This window comes from Eublepharis macularius, chromosome 12 (assembly GCF_028583425.1).
Source record: "Eublepharis macularius isolate TG4126 chromosome 12, MPM_Emac_v1.0, whole genome shotgun sequence".
NCBI classification, from domain to species: domain Eukaryota; kingdom Metazoa; phylum Chordata; class Lepidosauria; order Squamata; family Eublepharidae; genus Eublepharis; species Eublepharis macularius.
The window spans coordinates 70,810,875-70,829,947 of NC_072801.1; the positions used below are offsets into that span (position 1 = coordinate 70,810,875).

Consider the following 19,073-nt stretch of genomic DNA (forward strand, 5'->3'; position numbering starts at 1 on the left):
AAAAGTGGTCTGTTTGATCATTCAAACTTGATAAAAGCTTTGGAAGACTTCACTCATAGTTTTTTCTCCGACTGTTTTGCAGTGCTTTGGCCCAACCAATTATCTCCTCTCTCATTATCTCAATCACTATGATTAATTTCCCAGGCTACCAAACCACAAGAAAAGAGAATATAGAATGGTATTATAAAATCAAAGACCAGTTGGCCTCTGCCACTTCGGTTTCTGAACATTTTCTATAGGCATTTTATGATTTGCCTACATCCATTTTCACCCCTCTTGAGATTGGTTTTGGAAATGCCACAAGTATTTGGGAGATTGCGCATGGAGTCCTATCTATTTTCCCAACCAGCACTGCTTCATTGGGTTTCCTACCATGAGATTTAGTACCTCACTAGAAAGGTACTAATTTCTCCTTGATGATCGCCCAAACAAATATTTCACCATGCCTATCTTCTATTTTTAGAGGGATTTCTCCTTGTTTTTTCTTCCATAGTCTAGCAACTAGATGTGCACAGCTACTGTTTTTGGGAACTACCAGCAACTAGATGTTACTTTCTTTGCTTTTCATCATCTGCCAGATATTTTGCAATCCCACTGAGAAGCCTCAAGCTCCTTTCCATCATCTGTGCACCTCAGCAAAATTATCGACGTCTTCACACACTTTCATGTCGAGAACATATGATTTGAATTTTGTTTTATTTTAAGAAAAACTTAAGCCAGCCCATCTCAAAGCCTAGTCACCTGGAGAGTAAAATGTTTATGTGAAGGAATAGTAAATGTACTGAAGGACAACAGCTAAGGAAACGCTACCCTGTTAAGAACTGAAATAGACAGCTTAATAGCCAAGACAGGCACTGCTTCCAGCCAGAGCATCCAAAGAACCAGCTATGTAAAAAGTTTCATAGCACAAGTGGGATCATAGACAGAAAAAGAGGGATGTGTTGGAGGTTGTGTGTATGCCTTGCCCCCATGATGGTGGTGTTAGTTCTACTGCTTCATACTGTTAACGAAATCCATTCTACGACTTGCCACTGGAGTGACACTGTTCCTATTCCTCATGACTTTGATCAGCCGGGTGACTACACTGTAGGCGGGATGACTTCCCAGGTCTTCTTCTATTCTGATGCTGTTTTCTTCAAGGAACAGCCCACGCAGATGCTGCTGAATGAAGCATTGTAAGGAATTCATTTATTTCTCAGCTAAGAATGCAAAGTTAATCAGCAGTTTCTGAATATTAAAAGTAGAGGCAGCTTTGGGAGCTGAAGGAATGGCTAAGCAGGGATGCGGATGGTTCCAACGATCCTTTCGCCAGGAACTCGTCTCTTTCCTGTCTCTCAGCAGAGCCGGTAGTGTAGTGGCTAAGGTGACAGACTAGGATCTGGGAGGTCCAGGTTCAATTCCCTGTTCTGCCATGGAAGAGCGTTGGGCGACCTTACGCCAGTCACAAAGTCTTGGCCTAACCTACCTCACAGTGTTTGTTGTGAGGGAAAAAATGGAGGAGAGGAGAATGACATAAGCAACTTTGAGTCTCCATTGGAAAGAAAGGTGGGGTAAAGATGAAATAAAATGAATAAGCATCCTGTTCTAACATAATAGTCAGTCAATAATATTAGCTTACATCCTATGGGTTTGTGGTGAGGATTTGGACAACATCATGTTGCTGAAGCACTGTAAATTCTGAACACACTAACTTAGGGCCAAGCTACAAGTGACGAATGACACTTGAACGGCAAGTGGATCGAGTGGAGTGCAAGTGAACAGGGAGAAATACACTTGCCGTTCAAGTGTCATTCGTCACTTGGAGCCAAAACACACGTTAAGAAATACCTAGGTTCAGCACGTGTTCTCTTACCTCAAGGTTTGCCGGGATCTGTAGGCGTCCTGGAAGCTTAAAGTTTAGCATTTACAGAGCAGCAAAAAGGGGAAGGGAAATACAGGCGCCTGTATTTTAAGCTTTAAGCTTCCAGGACGCCTTTAAGCTTCCAGGACGCCTACAGATCCTTTAAGCTTCCAGGACTTTAAGCTTCCAGGACGCCTACAGATCTTTAAGCTTCCAGGACGCCTACTTTAAGCTTCCAGGACGCCTACAGATCCCGGCAAACCTTGAGGTAAGAGAACACGTGCTGAACCTAGGTATTTCTTAACGTGTGTTTTGGCTCTTGTAGCTTGGCCCTCAGGTCTTCATGTGATAGATTTAGAGGAATTTTTGTCTGCTGCTTCTTTTTTGGTTAATGCTTCCAGAACGGTACCTGTGTTGTAGTAAAATAAAATAAAAATCCAGTGACATTGTAAAAACCAAGAAAACTTATCCCAGCTTCAGTAGAGGTGAACCAATGAACACTTCCTTAGGAGCATTTGATGAAATGCAATCTGTCTCATGAAAACTTCAGTCTGCAAGATCTGAGCAGGGCTGTTACTGACTGGATGTTTTGGAGGTCAAAAATTCATAGGGTCATCACAAGTTGGAAGCAACTTGACAGCACATAACACACACACACACACATTTTCTCACTCTTTAAGGTGTCAATGGATTTCTTTTTGATGAACAGGTTGTTTCCTACTTGATTCCCTCCCCCACAAAAGGAGACATCTGCAAGCGGACGTTTGACCACTGAGCCACGGCCCTATCCTCCATTCCATATTCAACACTGGTTGACTTAAAAGTGAATGTGCAAATATTGACACCAATTTAAAAACTTTTGCTTTTGAGGCAATAGGAATTTCTTTTAAAAAATCTTAGCTAGATGAATGTGGAAATGGAGAGTGGTCTGTAGGAGAAGGTAGCATGAAGCGTCATTGCCTGGTGTGTGCATTCATTCCTGTAACCTCCGGTGAAATACATTTTGGAGGTTTTGGAATCACTGACAAAAACCTGTCAAATCTCTTTGCTAGAAATGACTCTGGGAAGAGCGCACATAGCTCGTGCAATGTTTCTGTCACATGGCTTTCCATTCCAGCAAACACAATTGTGTCTCCAGCCTCACTCACATCGGAAAGACACCTCTTGAGGGTGCAGCTCTTTGGCAAAGGATGTGCATGTATGAACCAAGTCTGCGAAGGAAACACTTTCCAACCAAAGCCCAAACAACTTCTTCTTCTTCTTCGGTCATGTTTTCAGAGTATTACCAAAAAACTACCAACATCTCCTAGCCTTGGTGTTTGCAATCCATGAAATCAATGAAGATCTTAAGATCCTTCCCAATATCACTTTGGGGATCCGTATCTATGATAGTTACCACAATGCCCAGATGACCTACAAGAGCACGCTGAACCTGCTTTCAGCACGCCGGAGGCTCATCCCCAACTACAAGTGTGGCCTCCAAAGCAACCTGATAGCTGTCATTGGGGGACTTGGCTCTGAAACGTCACTTCACATGGCAACCATCTTCAACCTGTACAGGATTCCACAAGTAGGTTCTATTCTGCGGTTTGTCATTCAATTTTCCATTGTCATTCAATTTTCCATTGTCATTCAATATTCCACTGTCATTTTGGAACGCTTGAAAGGACCTAAAGGTGGTTATCAGTGGCTTATTATTTCCACAGTGTACAATTCGGTAACTTTGGCCCACTCTCATCTCTGGTCAAATGCACTTTGCAGACTTTTGAACACTATGAATGCCTAAAATTCTCTTTGATTGGAGTTGACTTAGTACAGGCAGCAAAAAGGTCTTTCATATCAACCGCAACTCAAAAAAAATCATCATTTGTCTATACTCAAGGTTTGATCACTGAACATCTGGAATTTAAGTGATCTGATGTCAGGACACAATGATAGCAAGTCATTTGTTGCAATATATGTACAGGGGGAGAGCGAGAGATGTATTCATTCACTCAAAAGTACCAGCTGTGCTCTTCATATTGGTTTCTCTTTGTGGTGCCCTCTCTGAAGATTTTCTGTCTGGCAACAGTCAGGTTGAGGTCTTTTTCTGTGATATTTTATTTATCTTTATTTATTTTGTTCAGCTTATACTCTGCCCTTCCCACGAGTGGGCTCAGGGCGGCTTCCAACAGGATATACAGTTTAAAATACCATTAAAACATTATAACCACATTGGTCCAAATAATATGAAAGAGTCCAGGCACCACCAAGCAAATCGGGCTACTGCAAAGTCACCATAAGCCATGGGCACCACCATGATGTAACTCCAGGGCGTCCACAAAAGGAGGGCAGAGCGGGCAGATGGGGGACAAAATACTGGCCACCTAGTCAAAGGTCCGGTGGAACATCTCGATCTTGCAGACCCTGCAGAACTGTAGGAGGTCCCGCAGGGCTCAGCTCTCCATTGGGAGAGCGTCCCACCAGGCTGAGTAGGTCCGGTGCTTTGGAACGGCTAACCACAGTGAATGTGGAGGCCCCTTTGCTTTTTGCATTCAGCAAGGTGTGGAAAAACAGCTTGATTTCAAAGGACATTAGATGGAGGCGAAACTGTTTGGCCCTTCTGGTTGTGTTTTTATCTTGCGAGTGGATTGTTGCTCCCTGTTGTTACTCCCTGTTGCTGCTAGCTGCCTTGAGCCTCAGATGATAAAGAGGGATCTTTATCAAATCAATAAATGCACACAATGAAAACCCACACACAAATACAACATGCTGGTTATTGCCTTGAAAGCCCAAAATGATTTGGGAAATTGAGTACATAAAGGACCATCTGCCTGTATGAGCTTGCCTACGCACTGAACACATCTTAGGGCCCTCTGCTAGGCAACCCCATCTTTGGAAGTAGGGCTGGTAGCCAGGAGGGTGAGAACAAACTGGGCTTTACCCTCCGCACATCCTTTTGTCTGGCACTTTTTGAGTTTTCTGCATCAAGCATTAAGTGTAAATGAACCAAAAATTCTGTGATTTTTTCAATGGGGGGGGTTGTATGTGGGATTAATAATAATAATAATAATAATAGCAACATTTGATTTATATACCGCCCTTCAGGAAAACTTAATGCCCACTCAGAGCAGTTTACAAAGTATGTTATTATTATCCCCACAACAAAACACCCTGTGAGGTAGGTGGGGCTGAGACAGCTCTGGAAGAATTGTGACTGACCCAAGGTCACCCAGCTGGCTTCAAGCGGAGGAGTGGGGAATCAAACCCGGTTCTCCAAATCAGAGTCCCACCACTCTTAACCATTAAACCAAACTGGTTCCCCCACCATTATTGGTCTGCCTTTTTAGGATGATGTATAAGAAAATATTTTTACAATATTTTAATGTTACCTGCATTACAGTAAACATTTTTACTAACCTTACTGGTCAATTTTGAAGGTCCTTCACCTGCTCTTCTAATATCATTTTGTGTGTGTGTGTGCTATGATATTACAAGTTTAAATCTTTTATGATGTCACTTCAAGAAACAAGTATTGGCTATGAGTGTGGCTAAATCTATTGGCGACAACAAAGAAGAAAAAAGGGGGTGTGGGGGAAGTCCCCACAGACTCAACCCAAACAAGCAGGGGAACAAAACAGAGGGGTTAAGCAACAACTTAAAAATATATATTAGAAAGTATGTTATAAATGTGCACAAATGTAGATTAAAAACAAGTTTAAAACATAAGGCCTGAATAGCAGGCTACATGTATATGCTAAAACTTACTAAAACATCTCAAGGTTCAGATGATGGTACAGTGCAAGGGCCAACACAAATAGAACAAGTTACAGTAAAAAAACCAACCAGGCACATTTCGGCCCTAAGGCCTTTCTCAGTAGTCAATTGTAAACAATTTATAATCAAACACACCCACAAATATAGAAACCAATCATGAAATGGTCCCAGTGTTTTATCTAGAGCTCTAGTATTGTGTGATAAAATACAAATATTTCAGTAGACCCAGGACTGCATTCACACAACGCTCTTCATTTATTGTTGTACTCTGAGGCCTGGTTTCCAATGTATAAGGGTGTGTTACATCAATCTGCAGTAAAGATAGAATGTGTGTGTGTGTGTGTGCTTTGATATTACAAGTTTAAATCTTTTATTATGTCACTTCAAGGAACAAGTATTGGCTATAAGTGTGGCTAAATCTATTGGCATACATCAGTTTTATCCCCAACATTCATCGGATGAGATTAGGGCAGGCTATGGGGTTTACCCCCTGCCGTTTTCGTTATCAAAAAAGGCTGATTAAGCTGAACCACAGTGCTTGTCCTAAAATTACCCAGTGATGTTAATGGCTGAGTGAGGATTGGCACTCACGTTTTCCCAGTCGTAGTCCAATGCTCTGACCCAAACACTATCCCTATGCGATATTTGCATTTCATCTATAAAAATTAAGTATGTGTTTCTTTTTTAGTTCACCTACGGTTCCTTTGCCCCAGGGCTGAGAGACAAAGCACGCTTCCTTTCTGTGTACCAGATGGTCCCAAACGAAGTTGATCAATACAGGGGAATTGTTCTATTGCTTCAGCATTTCAGATGGACGTGGATTGGGATTTTTGTTGTGGATGATGACAATGGGGAAAATTTTTTGCAGATGCTCGCCCCGCTGCTTTCCCACAATGGCATCTGCCCTGCCTTTGTAGAAAGAACCCCTGAACTGACCTATACACATGACATAACTGATTTATTTTTCAAACTGATTGAAAGGAATGTCATTTTGATGGAGAACAGAGTCAAAGTTTTTATTGTCAATGGAGAATACCCTTCCATGATGAATATGAGATTCATGCTCTACGGAGCATTACTCATGCATTCACTTTCTCTTAGTGGAAAGGTGTGGATTGTGACATCGCAGTGGGATTTTGCATCAATGACCATTCAAAAAAACTGGAACTTACAGCCTTTTCACGGCGCAATATCCTTTGCTGTTCACTCCAAGGAGCCCCTGGGATTCCGAAACTTCCTTCAGATGGTGAGGCCTTCCTGGGCAAAAGGAGATGGCTTTATCCAGAATTTCTGGGAACAGGCATTCAACTGTTCTCTAACCCTCTCTGACAGAGACGATGAATATAAGAATACCTGCACCGGGGCAGAGAAATTGGAGACCCTGCCTGGGCCTTTTTTTGAAATGTCTATGACTAGCCACAGTTACGGGGTCTACAATGCCGCACATGCTGTGGCACATGTTTTACATGCTCTGTCCGAATCCAGATCCAATCTCAAATTGTTTGGGAGCAGACTGCAGCTGAAGCATCAGACTATGCAACCATGGCAGGTAACAACTACCTCCAACACATGAAAGCTCCTGCCCTGTTTAGTTGCAATGAAGATTAGGACAACACCGTAGAGGGAAGCCTTCTCTTCCCCCAGCCCCAGTTGCCTTATATTGAGGCTGCTTTCCCACACAGTGAATAATGCACTTTCAACCCTCTTTCAATGCACTTTGCATCTGGATTGTATTGTGTGAAATGGAAACCCTACGGATGATGGCTAAAATTCATTGGAAGTACATAAGAACATAAGAGAAGCCATGTTGGATCAGGCCAATGGCCCATCCAGTCCAACACTCTGTTACACAGTTGCCAAAAACCCAGGTGTCATCAGAAGGTCTGCCAGTGGGGAAGGGACACTAGAAGCCCTCCCACTGATTGCCCCCCCCAACACCAAGAATACAAAGCATCACTGCCCTAGACAGAGAGTTCCATCTATACCTTGTGGCTAATAACCACTGATGGACCTCTGCTCCATATGTTTATCCAATCCCCTCTTGAAGCAGTCTATGCTTGAAGCTGCCACCACCTCCTGTGGCAGAGAATCCCATGTGTTAATCACTCTTTGGGTGAAGAAGTACTTCCTTTTATCAGTTCTAACCCGACTGCTTAGCAATTACAATGAGTGCCCTTGAGTTCTTGTATTGTGGGAAAGGGAGAAAAATGCTTCTTTCTCTACCATCTCTATCCCATGCATAATCTTGTAAACCTCTATCATGTCACCCCTCCGTCGTCGTTTCTCCATGCTAAAGCACCTCCAGCACTTTAACCTTTCTTTGTAGGGGAAGTGTTCCATCCCTTTAATCATTCTAGTTGCTCTTTTCTGCACTTTTTCCAGTGCTATAATATCTTTTTTGAGGTGTGGTGACCAGAATTGTACACAGTATTCCCAATGAAGCAGATTGAAAGTGCATTATTCTGCGTGGGTAAAACCAGCCTGAGTCAGACGAATGGTTCATCTAGCTCAGCGTTGTCTACTCTAACTGGTAACGTATCTCCTTCCACTGGTTAGAGGCTCTCCCACATTTAACTACCATGACCATCTGCCTGGAAATTGTGCATTCTGTGACTGAGACCCTACTGCTGTTCCTGGTGGGAGCAGATGGACCAAGAACCTCTGCTTTAGCAGTGGCCCCTCGCTAGGCTAGAAGACTCAGCGGACACCTGGTCAAGCTGGCCCTTGATGCCTTACCTAGTTCTGAGGCTGAGAGATGGCCTCCCTGTTGAAGTTGGGAAACATTTTGGACTTCTCGTAGAAATTGTAAGACTTACTTCTAGAAATACTGCTGCTGAGTGGGTGATTTGGCCATGGCCATTTCCACACACGTTGAATAATGCACTTTCAATGCACTTTCGCAATCCTTTTGAAGTGGATTTTTTTGTTCCACACATGGAAAATCAGTTTCAAATGTTCACTAAAGAGTATTGAAAGTGGATTATCCAGTGTGTGTGTGGAAGCAGCCCAAGTCTTGTTCCTGCTGTTAACTGAATTTTATAGACTAATTATGGTTTTAAAATAAGTAGTCCTTCCGGATCTAGCATTGGCTGAGGAATAGGCAGTGGAGACTGCAGTATTCATTTCCTTTCTTCCCTCCCTCCCTCCCTTCCTTCCCTCCCTCCCTCTTTCCTTCCTATTTAGCTCCATCCGTTTCTGGAAAATGTCTTGTTTAACAACAGTGCTGGAGACACAGTCCATTTTGATGAAAATGGAGAATTAGTGGCCGGATTTGACATTATCAACTGGGTCACTTTCTCAAACAGCTCATTTATTAAAGTCAACGTTGGAAGCCTGGATCTTCGAGCTCCTTTGGGTGAAAAACTGACCATCAATGATGCCCTGATTGCATGGCATGGAAGCTTTAACCAGGTGAGAAGTGATTGTAGATCCTCATGTCCACAAGAAAAATAAACAATGTCTTAGTATCGTTTATATTTATCCACCCTCCACAACTCTCTTGGTGTGTAGGTGCTGCCCCTTTCCTTATGCAATAATCACTGTGGTCCTGGTTGCAGAAGGCAAAGGAAAGAGGAGAAACCGTTTTGCTGTTATGACTGTACTCCATGTCCAGAGGGAAAGATATCTGACCAGATGGGTAGGAGGCCATTTCTTAGTAAACCTGACTGTTATGCTATTGTTTTGAGCAAACCATATTGTTTTGAGCAAACTGGAGGAAGATCGGCAAACACGACTGGGTGGAAGAATTACCCCTAGTTGTTGCTATGATGGGCGTTTTCTTCTGTAGCAAATGAGATTTTCATTCTTGGATACTTTTGACTTCCAACTCAGATCCTAGAACACCACCCGAAAAGGATTTAGAGGTCAACACTTGCACCTTGAATCAAGCATGGAAGCAAATTGGGAGCCAGTGTAGATGAAACAAGGCTGGATTAGTATGATCCCTGTGACCCTCTTAGGCAGGCATCCTGGTTGTAAAATTCTGTACTAACTATAGCTTCCAAATAGTCTTCAAGGGCAGCCCCATGTAGAATGTGTTGCAGTAATCTAACCCAGATGTCCACCAGGGCATGCATCACAGCAGCAAAATGTTGTTTTTACCTACAGAACCCTAAGAGACTGAGGCCTTCAAAACTTAGATGCCACTTCTTTCTTTACAAGCCGACGTAAACGTCAAAACTCAAATGAGTTTTGTAGAGGTTCCACAATGAGTACTGTCTGAGGCTGTCCCCCTTTGCTGACACTCTTGGTCCCTACCATGCCACTCAAGAGCCATAGGATATACTGCTCCGTCCTCCCTCATTCACCAGGCATCCTTAAGCACAGCCTGGCCAGCCACATATACCTAATAGGGTTTCCTGACCTTCTGAGGCTTGCAAAAGGTTGGGAAACCCAACTGGGCTTGCTGTTTTGCACGATATTTTTAAAACAATGGAAGAATGAGGAAGGAAGTGATTCGGAGGACATTTGAAGCTTCAGTAGAAGGGAAGAGATGGGGGAATTGAGCTCCGTGGACAGAAATCCTTCCATCTGCAAAAACAGTCTATACTTGCCTCTGTAATCCAAAAGGTAGGGTACACTTAGGGTTGCCAGGTCCCTATACCCTCCCAATGGGAAGGGGGACCTAGCACTTACCTCATGCCGGCAGTGTACTCCTCTTTGTACATGTGCTCCAGTGCCTGCGCAATGACATCACTCCCATGCTCTGTGCAGGGCCAATTTGGCCCATTTCAGGCCAAAATCAGCCCCAAACAAAGTGTGGCTCCCGTGGCCTGCAAGATGACATCACTTCTGGGAGTGGTGTTGTCGTGCCCCCTGGGAGCGTGCACACTGCACGTTTTCCTGGGATGCCTGCCAGTGGCCGGCAACCTCCGGGGCTTGCCACCTCCTGCCGATCACTAGCAGATCAGCAGGCAAGAGTGCAAACCCCCGGGAGTTTGCCTGCCACCAGCGGGCACCTGAGAACCCTTTTGGAACACTCCCTGATCCTTTCCATGATATCTGCCTTTCACTGACTTCACAGCACGTTTGGGGCGGGATGGAAAACTTTTTAAATCAGGGTGGCTTTTTAAAACAATGTTTTCAGGCGCCTGCCTTTCATTGCTCTTCTTACACTACCATGTTTTCATGGTTCTCCTATTCCATGGTTTGGCTAACATTTCCATTGATTCTCCTTTCTGTTTTTGCCTGTTGTTCAAAAATGTAATTCAACAAAGATAAACAGGGGCCCAAATTCTTGACAAATAAGAGCATCTCTCCTTTTTCAGACATGGACGACTGTGTCAGTTGCCCAGAAGATCGCTATCCAAACCAGGGCCATGACCAATGCATGCCCAAGACTCCGACCTTCCTGTTGTTTGAAGAACCTTTGGGCATCCTTCTAACCTTTCTGGCTCTGCTCCTATCTCTGGCTACAGCCCTGGTGCTTGTCGTCTTTGTTAAGTACCAGGACACTCCCATAGTCAAAGCCAACAACCGGAATCTGTCCTACGTCCTCCTCGCCTCTCTCCTGCTTTGCTCCCCTTGTTCGCTGCTGTTCATTGGACAACCTACACAGGTGACCTGCCTCCTCCGACAAACCGCTTTTGGCATCATCTTCTCAGTGTCTGTTTCTTCAGTGCTGGCCAAGACTGTCACCGTGGTGGTGGCTTTCCTGGCCTCTAAACCAGGGAACGTTTTCCGAAAATGGATGGGGAAAAAATTGTCAGTGCGTATCGTCTTCTCCTGTTCCCTTGTTCAGGTGGGCATTTGTGCCATTTGGCTGGGCACTTCCCCTCCATTCCCGGATGTGGACAGGCACTCATTAACTGAAGAAATTATATTGGTATGTAATGAAGGATCAGTGACCACGTTTTACTGTGTTTTGGGCTACATGGGTTTCCTGGCTGCCATCACCTTTACTGTGGCTTTCCTAGCCAGGAAATTACCTGATGCGTTCAACGAGGCCAAGTTCATCACCTTCAGCATGCTGGTCTTTTGCAGTGTTTGGCTGTCCTTTGTTCCCACTTACCTGAGCACTAGAGGGAAAAGCATGGTGGCCGTAGAGATCTTCTCCATCTTGGCCTCCAGTGCTGGGTTGCTGGGCTGCATCTTTTCCCCCAAATTCTATGTCCTAATACTGAGGCCTGAGTTGAACAGCAAGGAAAATCTAATAAGAAACCAAAAAGGAAGAAGATAAAAGACAGCAATTGTAAGCGGTCAGCCCGGCCTCCGCCATTTTAATAGCAGTTTTATATATGGCTGCTTTTAATATTAAAGATGTTTAGGCCTCTGGAATTAAAATGGCTGCGGTTTGGCCACCAGAGAGCCTCTAGCAGTTGCTAAATCCTGCCTGGGAGAAACATGGCATGAATGGAATGCCACTCAGGAATGCAGGGTGATTAAGGAATTATTGCAGTCCCTCTGGCCCCAAAGGTTCCCAGTGCAATAAAGGTCTCTCAGAGTCATCCCCACTTAACACATTCCTTTCCCTTCTTCAGTGATGAGATCTCCTGTCCTTGACTGAGGAGCTAATCAAATGACGTTCATAAGTATAGACAGTCCTTCCTGGCACAAGGTGTTCCCTCCCTAAAAACACTTAACCTAGCTCCGGTGTACTTCATCAGAAAACCCTCCTTTTTGTGCAGCGCTAGAATTAGTTTTGCATCTGCATTCACACACCCCGGCAGCTATCCATCAAGGCAATCAAGCCTTTTGTCTAACCCAGGAACTGACTGTTGCAGCCTTTGTTCTAACGGCTGGGTGGGCTCTTCCACCTCAGGGCACATTTTACTTATAAAGGTAGAGCTCTGGCCCCATTCAAATCGCGCAAGCTTTCTGGCTTCTCCCTTGGGGTCACTTCCCTAAGCCTCTTGCTCTCTTGGCCAAGGATGCTTGCGTTCGAAGCTACTCTCTTCCTCTATGGACTGGACCCCCTTCTCCAGGATAGGTATATATACTTACTCCCTCTCTCTATTCCCAAGCTCTGGCTACATTTCCTAGGACTCTGAGTGTGTGTGTAATTCCAGTAATTTGTGTGTATGTGCATGAAGTTTGTGTGTTCAATAAAAGTTATTGTTTGATATTAAGCACCAGACTCACTGTTTTATTGCCGGAAGGGACCTGGTATACAAAGGTGACAGATCCCAGTCACTGCCTCTCACATAGCCTTCTTCCTTGCTTGCTAATTCCCCCATAAATCATATTTGTGCAAGGAGACCACTTCCGGTAACACAATAGTTGCTATTTTTGTATATAGTGTGCATTTCTCCAATTTAACTATGAGCCTCTCTACACGAGATGCCTTGACGTGTGTTCGTCAAGTGTAAGGAGATGCAAAGTTAGCCAGGAAGCATAGTTTAAAAAGACAGAGCCAGCAAAGATCACTCCTCAGAGGGTTTGTTAATTTCATCTTCACCTCCTGGAAGGCTCTGTCAGTTTCACCTCTCCAGTCTAAAACTGTGTGGGATGGCAACCAGAGGGCAGCAAGGAATGGAAATGGGCTGGAGCTGCCTTCTAGAGCCAGGCTTGGACCTGGAGAAGTGATAATGGGCTGAAATTTCCCTTCTGGCATTTCACAGCCCCTTCACACAGCTCCAGTGTATAGCAAAGCCCTGCTACCAGCTTTGTCTTTTTCAACTACCCTTCCTAGCTACCATTGCATCTCCCGACATGTGTTCTTCACATGTCCCATGTCTCATGTAGAGAGACTTGCAGTTGCAATCAATCTACTCTTTTTTAAAATACTAAATGTTATGAAAAGGAACAGGCTTACAAGCCCCTTCCGATCCTTCTGGTTGGTCCTCTGGAGGTCAAAAAAAATCCTACAGCTGTCCCAAGTTTCTGCCTGCTGACCGTTCCCTCATTCCCCATGGCTACCTAAAACAAACCAAATTTCACGCATTGCCCCCAATGACTCTGAGAGTATATCCAGCTAAAGCAAGTTGTATGACAAGCATTCGATACCTCTGCTGCCTTTGAAAGGTCCCACCTAGTGGCTGTGGCTTCTACAAGCAAATGTGCCCCAGGCAAGGTGAGCTGATCCACTGACCCAAATAGCAAGACAGGCAGGGTGTATTCCCAGAAACCGGACCTAAAGCATTCAATATATAAGAAAGTTTAATAAATGCAGAAAAGAATACACCTATGATGTTCAAGCTTCCGAGCTGAGCAAGGGAACAAAGAAAAAGTGAAAACTTGTGGTTCTATTTCCCTACACTAGGTGCTTCCTAAATTAATCAGTTTGGTGTAGTGGTTAAGAGCGGTAGGACTCTAATCTGGAGAACCGGGTTTGATTCCCCACTCTTCTACTTGAAGCCAGCTGGGTGACTTTGGGTCAGTCATAGCTCTCTCAGAGCTCTCTCAACCCCACCCCCCTCTCAGAGTTTTGTTGTGGGGATAATAATGACATTGACTTTGTAAACCACTCTGAGTGTGGTGTTATATGGTCCAGAAGAGCAGTATATAGGCACAATATAAGCCTCTCTGAGTCCCCAGGTGAGGGAAAGGTGGCATATGATATTATGTATAAATCTAATTTTGGCAACATCTAACCAACAGAAGGAGATCACTCTTGCTTCATTTGGTATTTGGGGTGCTTTGGGGCAGAGTTACTATGAGCATCCATGTGAATTTCCGTATGAGAGAAGTGCATGACACGGAAAAGAATTGTACCTACCCACAAATCTGAGAGGACTGGTATCTTTGAACTTCACGGACTTCTTGGTGATGTAGCCTGCCTCATTCATTTTATCACTTTGCACTCAATTGGATCTCTTCATGAATTGAGATTTTACTCCTTCGTAAGCACGTTTCGCTGAGGGTGTTTATACTGGCTCGCTGTATTTCTTTGTACTGATGATGTATAACTGTCAATAATTGTTAATGTTCTTTCTTTGAATATATAGAATATTTTGGTTGTTGTGGGTTTTCCGGGCTGTATTGCCGTGGTCTTGGCATTGTAGTTCCTGACATTTCGCCAGCAGCTGTGGCTGGCATCTTCAGAGGTGTAGCACCAAAAGACAGAGATCTCTCAGTGTCCACCTCTGAAGATGCCAGCCACAGCTGCTGGCGAAACGTCAGGAACTACAATGCCAAGACCATGGCAATACAGCCCGGAAAACCCACAACAACCATCGTTCTCCGGCCGTGAAAGCCTTCGACAATATATAGAATATTTTGATAATTCTGACATATTCTGGCATATACATTAAGGTATTGAACATTGACTGTATGATGTGAGACCCTTTCTGGGAGCTTTGCAGTTTCTTGTTGTGGTATACTCCCAGTTCCTTGCCCTTTGATTTTGGTGAAGAGACTTAAAAGTGCCTTCAGTTTTCAAAATACCATCAAATACAGCAAGTGTAGGGAGCTACAGGGTTGGCAAAGCGGGCAGGCAGGGAAGGAGCCCCTACTGAGTCAATAAAAGGGCTGCTCATGTCAGCTGAAGTCCAGAGCTTACTTGTGCCTTTCCCATTCTCGGCTCCTTTGCTGAATCTGGGAATCCTTAGAGACCTGTTCCATGCATAAGTATTACAGGGTACCCTTTCTTTGTGCTACAAAGCTGTGCACCCTGCTAGGGTTCTTCCGGTTTTCTATATCACTCTGCTACAACTATATCATTCATTCTAGGAGCTGGAGTCACAAGGATTGCCAATTCTGGGCTGGGAAATTCCTGGAGATTTGGGAGCACAGCCTGGGGAGGTGGGATTTGGGAAAGGAAGGGATCCATAGTTCTACACAATCCACCTTCCAAAGCGACCATTTTCTCCAGGGGAACTGATCTCTGTAGTCTGGAAATCAGTTTCAATTCCAGGAGATCTCCAGGCCATCCTGGAGATTGGCAACCTGTCTGGGGCACTGGGGTGGCTTCACAGTCCCTCCTGTGTAATTAGTAGTTCCCAAAAAGTAGTTATATGCAGCTTATTGTTTTGGAAAAGTGCCCTTTGCTTCAGTTGACAGAATACGAACTCGTAACACCAGGCTGTTTTTGTCTTTTGCAACATTCAGGGCCAAGCTACAAGTGACAAATGACACTTGAATGGCAAGTGTATTTCTCCCTGTTCACTTGCCCTCCACTCAATCCACTTGCCAGGCAAGTGTCTTTCGTCATGTGTAGCTTGGCCCCTAGTCTTCCACTAAAGTCAGGAATTTTTATGGTTTAAGGAAAGAACTTACCAATATTACTTCAGAATCATTTCCAAGCTCTATCTGAAATTTTCTTGATTCATTTCAAGCAATTGTCAGCATGAACTCGTTAAAAATGATTTAAAAGCCCAATTTTTCTGGGTGTATACCTATATTATACCACCAGATGGCAATGCAGGATTACTTTTCACGTTTCCCGGCCTTATTTAGCTCACTCTACCCAAATGAATCTGTCTTTCTAGACGCGTTGTTGCACTCTACCACTGGTTTTATTCAAATGCATGCAGTAGCTCCAAGAGAGGGCAGCGTGAACCCACAGAAGAAAAGCTCAGGAGCACAATAGCAAATTCGGCTTTGGATGTTTCATTTCCCCCCTTTTATTTCTAAGGTTCTTGGCCTCCCATAAAGTAAAACAATGGACTTGCTTAAAGACCATAACCCCTTAAAGTGAATTCTCATTTTCTGCTGTTGCTAGATTCCCAAAGAAAAGTACTCCAAAGATCTTTCTTCCCCTGTCAATTCTTGCTGGGTTAACAAAGAAGGTTCACAAATTCAGATTTTTCGATTAACTAAAATCTATTTTACATCAAGATGGATTCCATCTGAATGCAGAGGAGTTAGCCATGTTAGTCTGTAGTTGCAAAACAGTAGAGTCCAATAGCGCCTTTAAGACTAACCAACTTATTTGTAGCATAAGCTTTTGAGAACCACAGCTCTCTTCCAAGAGAGCTGTGACAAAGAGAGCTGTGGTTCTCGAAAGCTTATTCTACAAATAAGTTGGTTAGTCTTAAAGGCGCTACTGGACTCTTTACTATTTTGCTTCTGAATGCAGACACTTCAGGGATAGGAGTACCGTCTGCCAGGGCTACATTAATGAGCCTAGAGCAAAATATGAATAATTTGCCTTATTATTTTATGACTCTGAGAACTACCCTTTGGGGTGAGGCCTGAATTTTCCAACCTCCGAGGGTGGGGGGGCTGTAGTTGTCCCAGAATTTCAATTCATCTCCATGCCAAAGAGATCAGTTCCCCTGGAGGAAATTGTCGCTTTGGAGGGCAGACTCTAAAGCATCACACATCCCTGCTGAGCTCCCTTCTCTAACTTGGCTTCACTGTTAATCTCCAGGAATTTGCTGGGGCACTGGCCCATCCACACATTCTCAGCCTAACCTACCTCACAGGGTTGTTGTGAGGACAAAATGAAAGAGAGGAGAATGATGTCAGCTGCTTTGGGTTCCCATTGGAGAGAAAAGCAGAATATAAACGAAGTCAATAAATAGGAGTACACCATTAGTCAATAAATAGGAGTACACCATTAAAACAACCAGTTCTCTTATGCTGTTGTTACCTGAAGTGGTCTCCTTGCATAAATATGATTTATGGGGTGAATTAGCTAGCAAGCAAAACAGCTATACGAGAGGCAGTAACTGGAATCAAATCACCTGTGTCTACGGAGTCCCAATCCCAATAAGCCAAGCGAGTCTGGTGCTTCAAATCAATCAGTAACTTTTATTAAAGAACAGAATCTTATGCACATACACACCAATTACTGGGGGAGAAGAATCACAGAGAGAGAGAGAGTCCTAGGAAATAATAGCCAGAAGTATGGGAATAGAGCAAGAAGGAGTAATTATATCTACCTATCCTGGAGAAGGGGTCCAGTCTGGAGGAGAGAAGCTTCAAATGTCCCACCCACATTGTCAGCCCAGAGAAAGAGAGGTGTGGAACAGCGCTTGTGGATCCAGGAAAGCAAGCAAGCATGAATGAAGAGAGACTTGGGGGGGGGGGTTGACCCTAAGGGAGAAGCCAGGAAGCTTGAAAGATCTGAATGGGGTCAGAGCTCTACCTTTATAGGTAAAATGTGCCCTGAGGTAGAGGAGAGTCCTTCTAGCAGTTAGGACAAAGACTACAATGGTTAGTTCCTGGGTTGGACAAAAGGCTCAAATACTTTGATTAATGGCTGCCAGGGTGTATGAATAAGAGGGCAAACCTGGCTGGTTAGCTGGAAGAATACACCGGGGCTAGGTTGATAGTTTTTAGGGAGGAGATGCTTTGTGCCAGGAACGACTGTACATGCTTATGAATGCCAATTGATCAGTTCCTCAGTCACGGACAGGGATCTCATCATGGGAGGAGGGACAGGAATGTGCTAAGCGGGGGTGACTCAGCGAGACCTTTATTGCTCTGGGCCTTCCGGAGCTTGGGTGGATAGCGAGGCCAGTCACATCACAATACCTCTGCATTCCAATGCAGCATTCCGTATGTGCCTGGTTCTCCAAGGCAGGATCTGGCAATGACAGGGGCTCTCTGGCGGCTGTGCTGCAGCCATTTTACACTCCAGAGGCTTGTACACTTTTAATATCATGAGCAGTCATATAAAAACTGCTGTTAAAATGGCAGAGGCTGGGCTGACTGCTCACACTGTGCCTTTTTAGATAGTCATAATAAAGGCACTGTACCACTAGCAGTTAGCCACAAGGTATAGATGGAACTCTCTGTCTAGGGCAGTGATGCTCTGTATTCTTGGTGTTTGGGGGGGGGGCAATCAGTGGGAGGGCTTCTAGTGTCCCTTCCCCACTGGCAGACCTCCTGAGGACACCTGGTTTTTTGGCCACTGTGTGACACAGAGTGTTGGACTGGATGGGCCATTGGCCTGATCCAACATGGCTTCTCTTATGGTCTTATGTTCTTAAGCAAGCTGATAGTCTTCCAGTTCTGGGGAAAGACAACCTGGCTGTAAGATCAAGCTGTGTGCCAAGTCTTATTCTACAGAAAAGAATGTTGATGACATCTCAGAGATAATGAAAACACCAAAAAAGTTTTCTCCAACTGTTTTGCAGTGCATTGTCCCACGCAATTATCTCCACTCTCATTATCCCAATCACTATGATTAATTCTCAAGCTACCAAACCACAAGAAAAGGCTGCTATATGGAATGTTATTATAAAATCCTACTGCAGAGCTCAATATAGAGACCAGCTGGGCTCTGCCACTTTGGTTTCTGAACATTTTCTGTAGGCATTTTATGATTTGCCTGCATCCATTTTCCCCTCCCCTGAAATTTGTTTTAGGAAATACCTCAAGTATTTGAGATATTTTGCATGGAGTCCCATCTATTTTCCCAACCAGCACTGCATCATTGGGTTATGGACCATAACATTTAGTAACTCATCAGGAAACTATGAATTTCTCCTTGACGATTGTCCAGACAAATGGTTCACAATGCCCGTCTTCTATTTTTAGAGGGATTTCTCCTTGCTTTTCTTCCATAGTCTAGTAACTAGATGTGCATGGCTATGGTTTTGGGAACTACCAACAACTAGATGTTCATTTCTTTGCTTCCCATCATCCT

The 19,073-nt window shown here is 44.1% G+C and overlaps 1 protein-coding gene across 1 annotated transcript; it reads left to right on the forward strand.

The window, feature by feature from the left end:
• Window positions 1-972: 972 nt before the first annotated feature.
• LOC129339769 (vomeronasal type-2 receptor 26-like) lies at window positions 973-14,264 on the forward strand. Its single transcript, XM_054994351.1, has 7 exons — window positions 973-1,175; window positions 3,119-3,410; window positions 6,285-7,145; window positions 8,780-9,007; window positions 9,107-9,233; window positions 10,864-11,748; window positions 14,119-14,264. The coding sequence occupies exons 1-7, from the start codon at window positions 973-975 to the stop codon at window positions 14,262-14,264; spliced, it is 2,742 nt and encodes a 913-aa protein (XP_054850326.1).
• The last annotated feature ends 4,809 nt before the right edge of the window (window positions 14,265-19,073 follow it).

Bases quoted from the DNA above. Each gene is read 5' to 3' on its own strand.
- LOC129339769 (XM_054994351.1), top strand. From the start codon at position 973: ATGGTGGTGTTAGTTCTACTGCTTCATACTGTTAACGAAATCCATTCT. The intron at 1,176-3,118 runs GTAAGGAATTCA...TCATGTTTTCAG, and splicing joins ATGCTGCTGAATGAAGCATT to AGTATTACCAAAAAACTACC. The intron at 9,008-9,106 runs GTGAGAAGTGAT...CTTGGTGTGTAG, and splicing joins GGCATGGAAGCTTTAACCAG to GTGCTGCCCCTTTCCTTATG.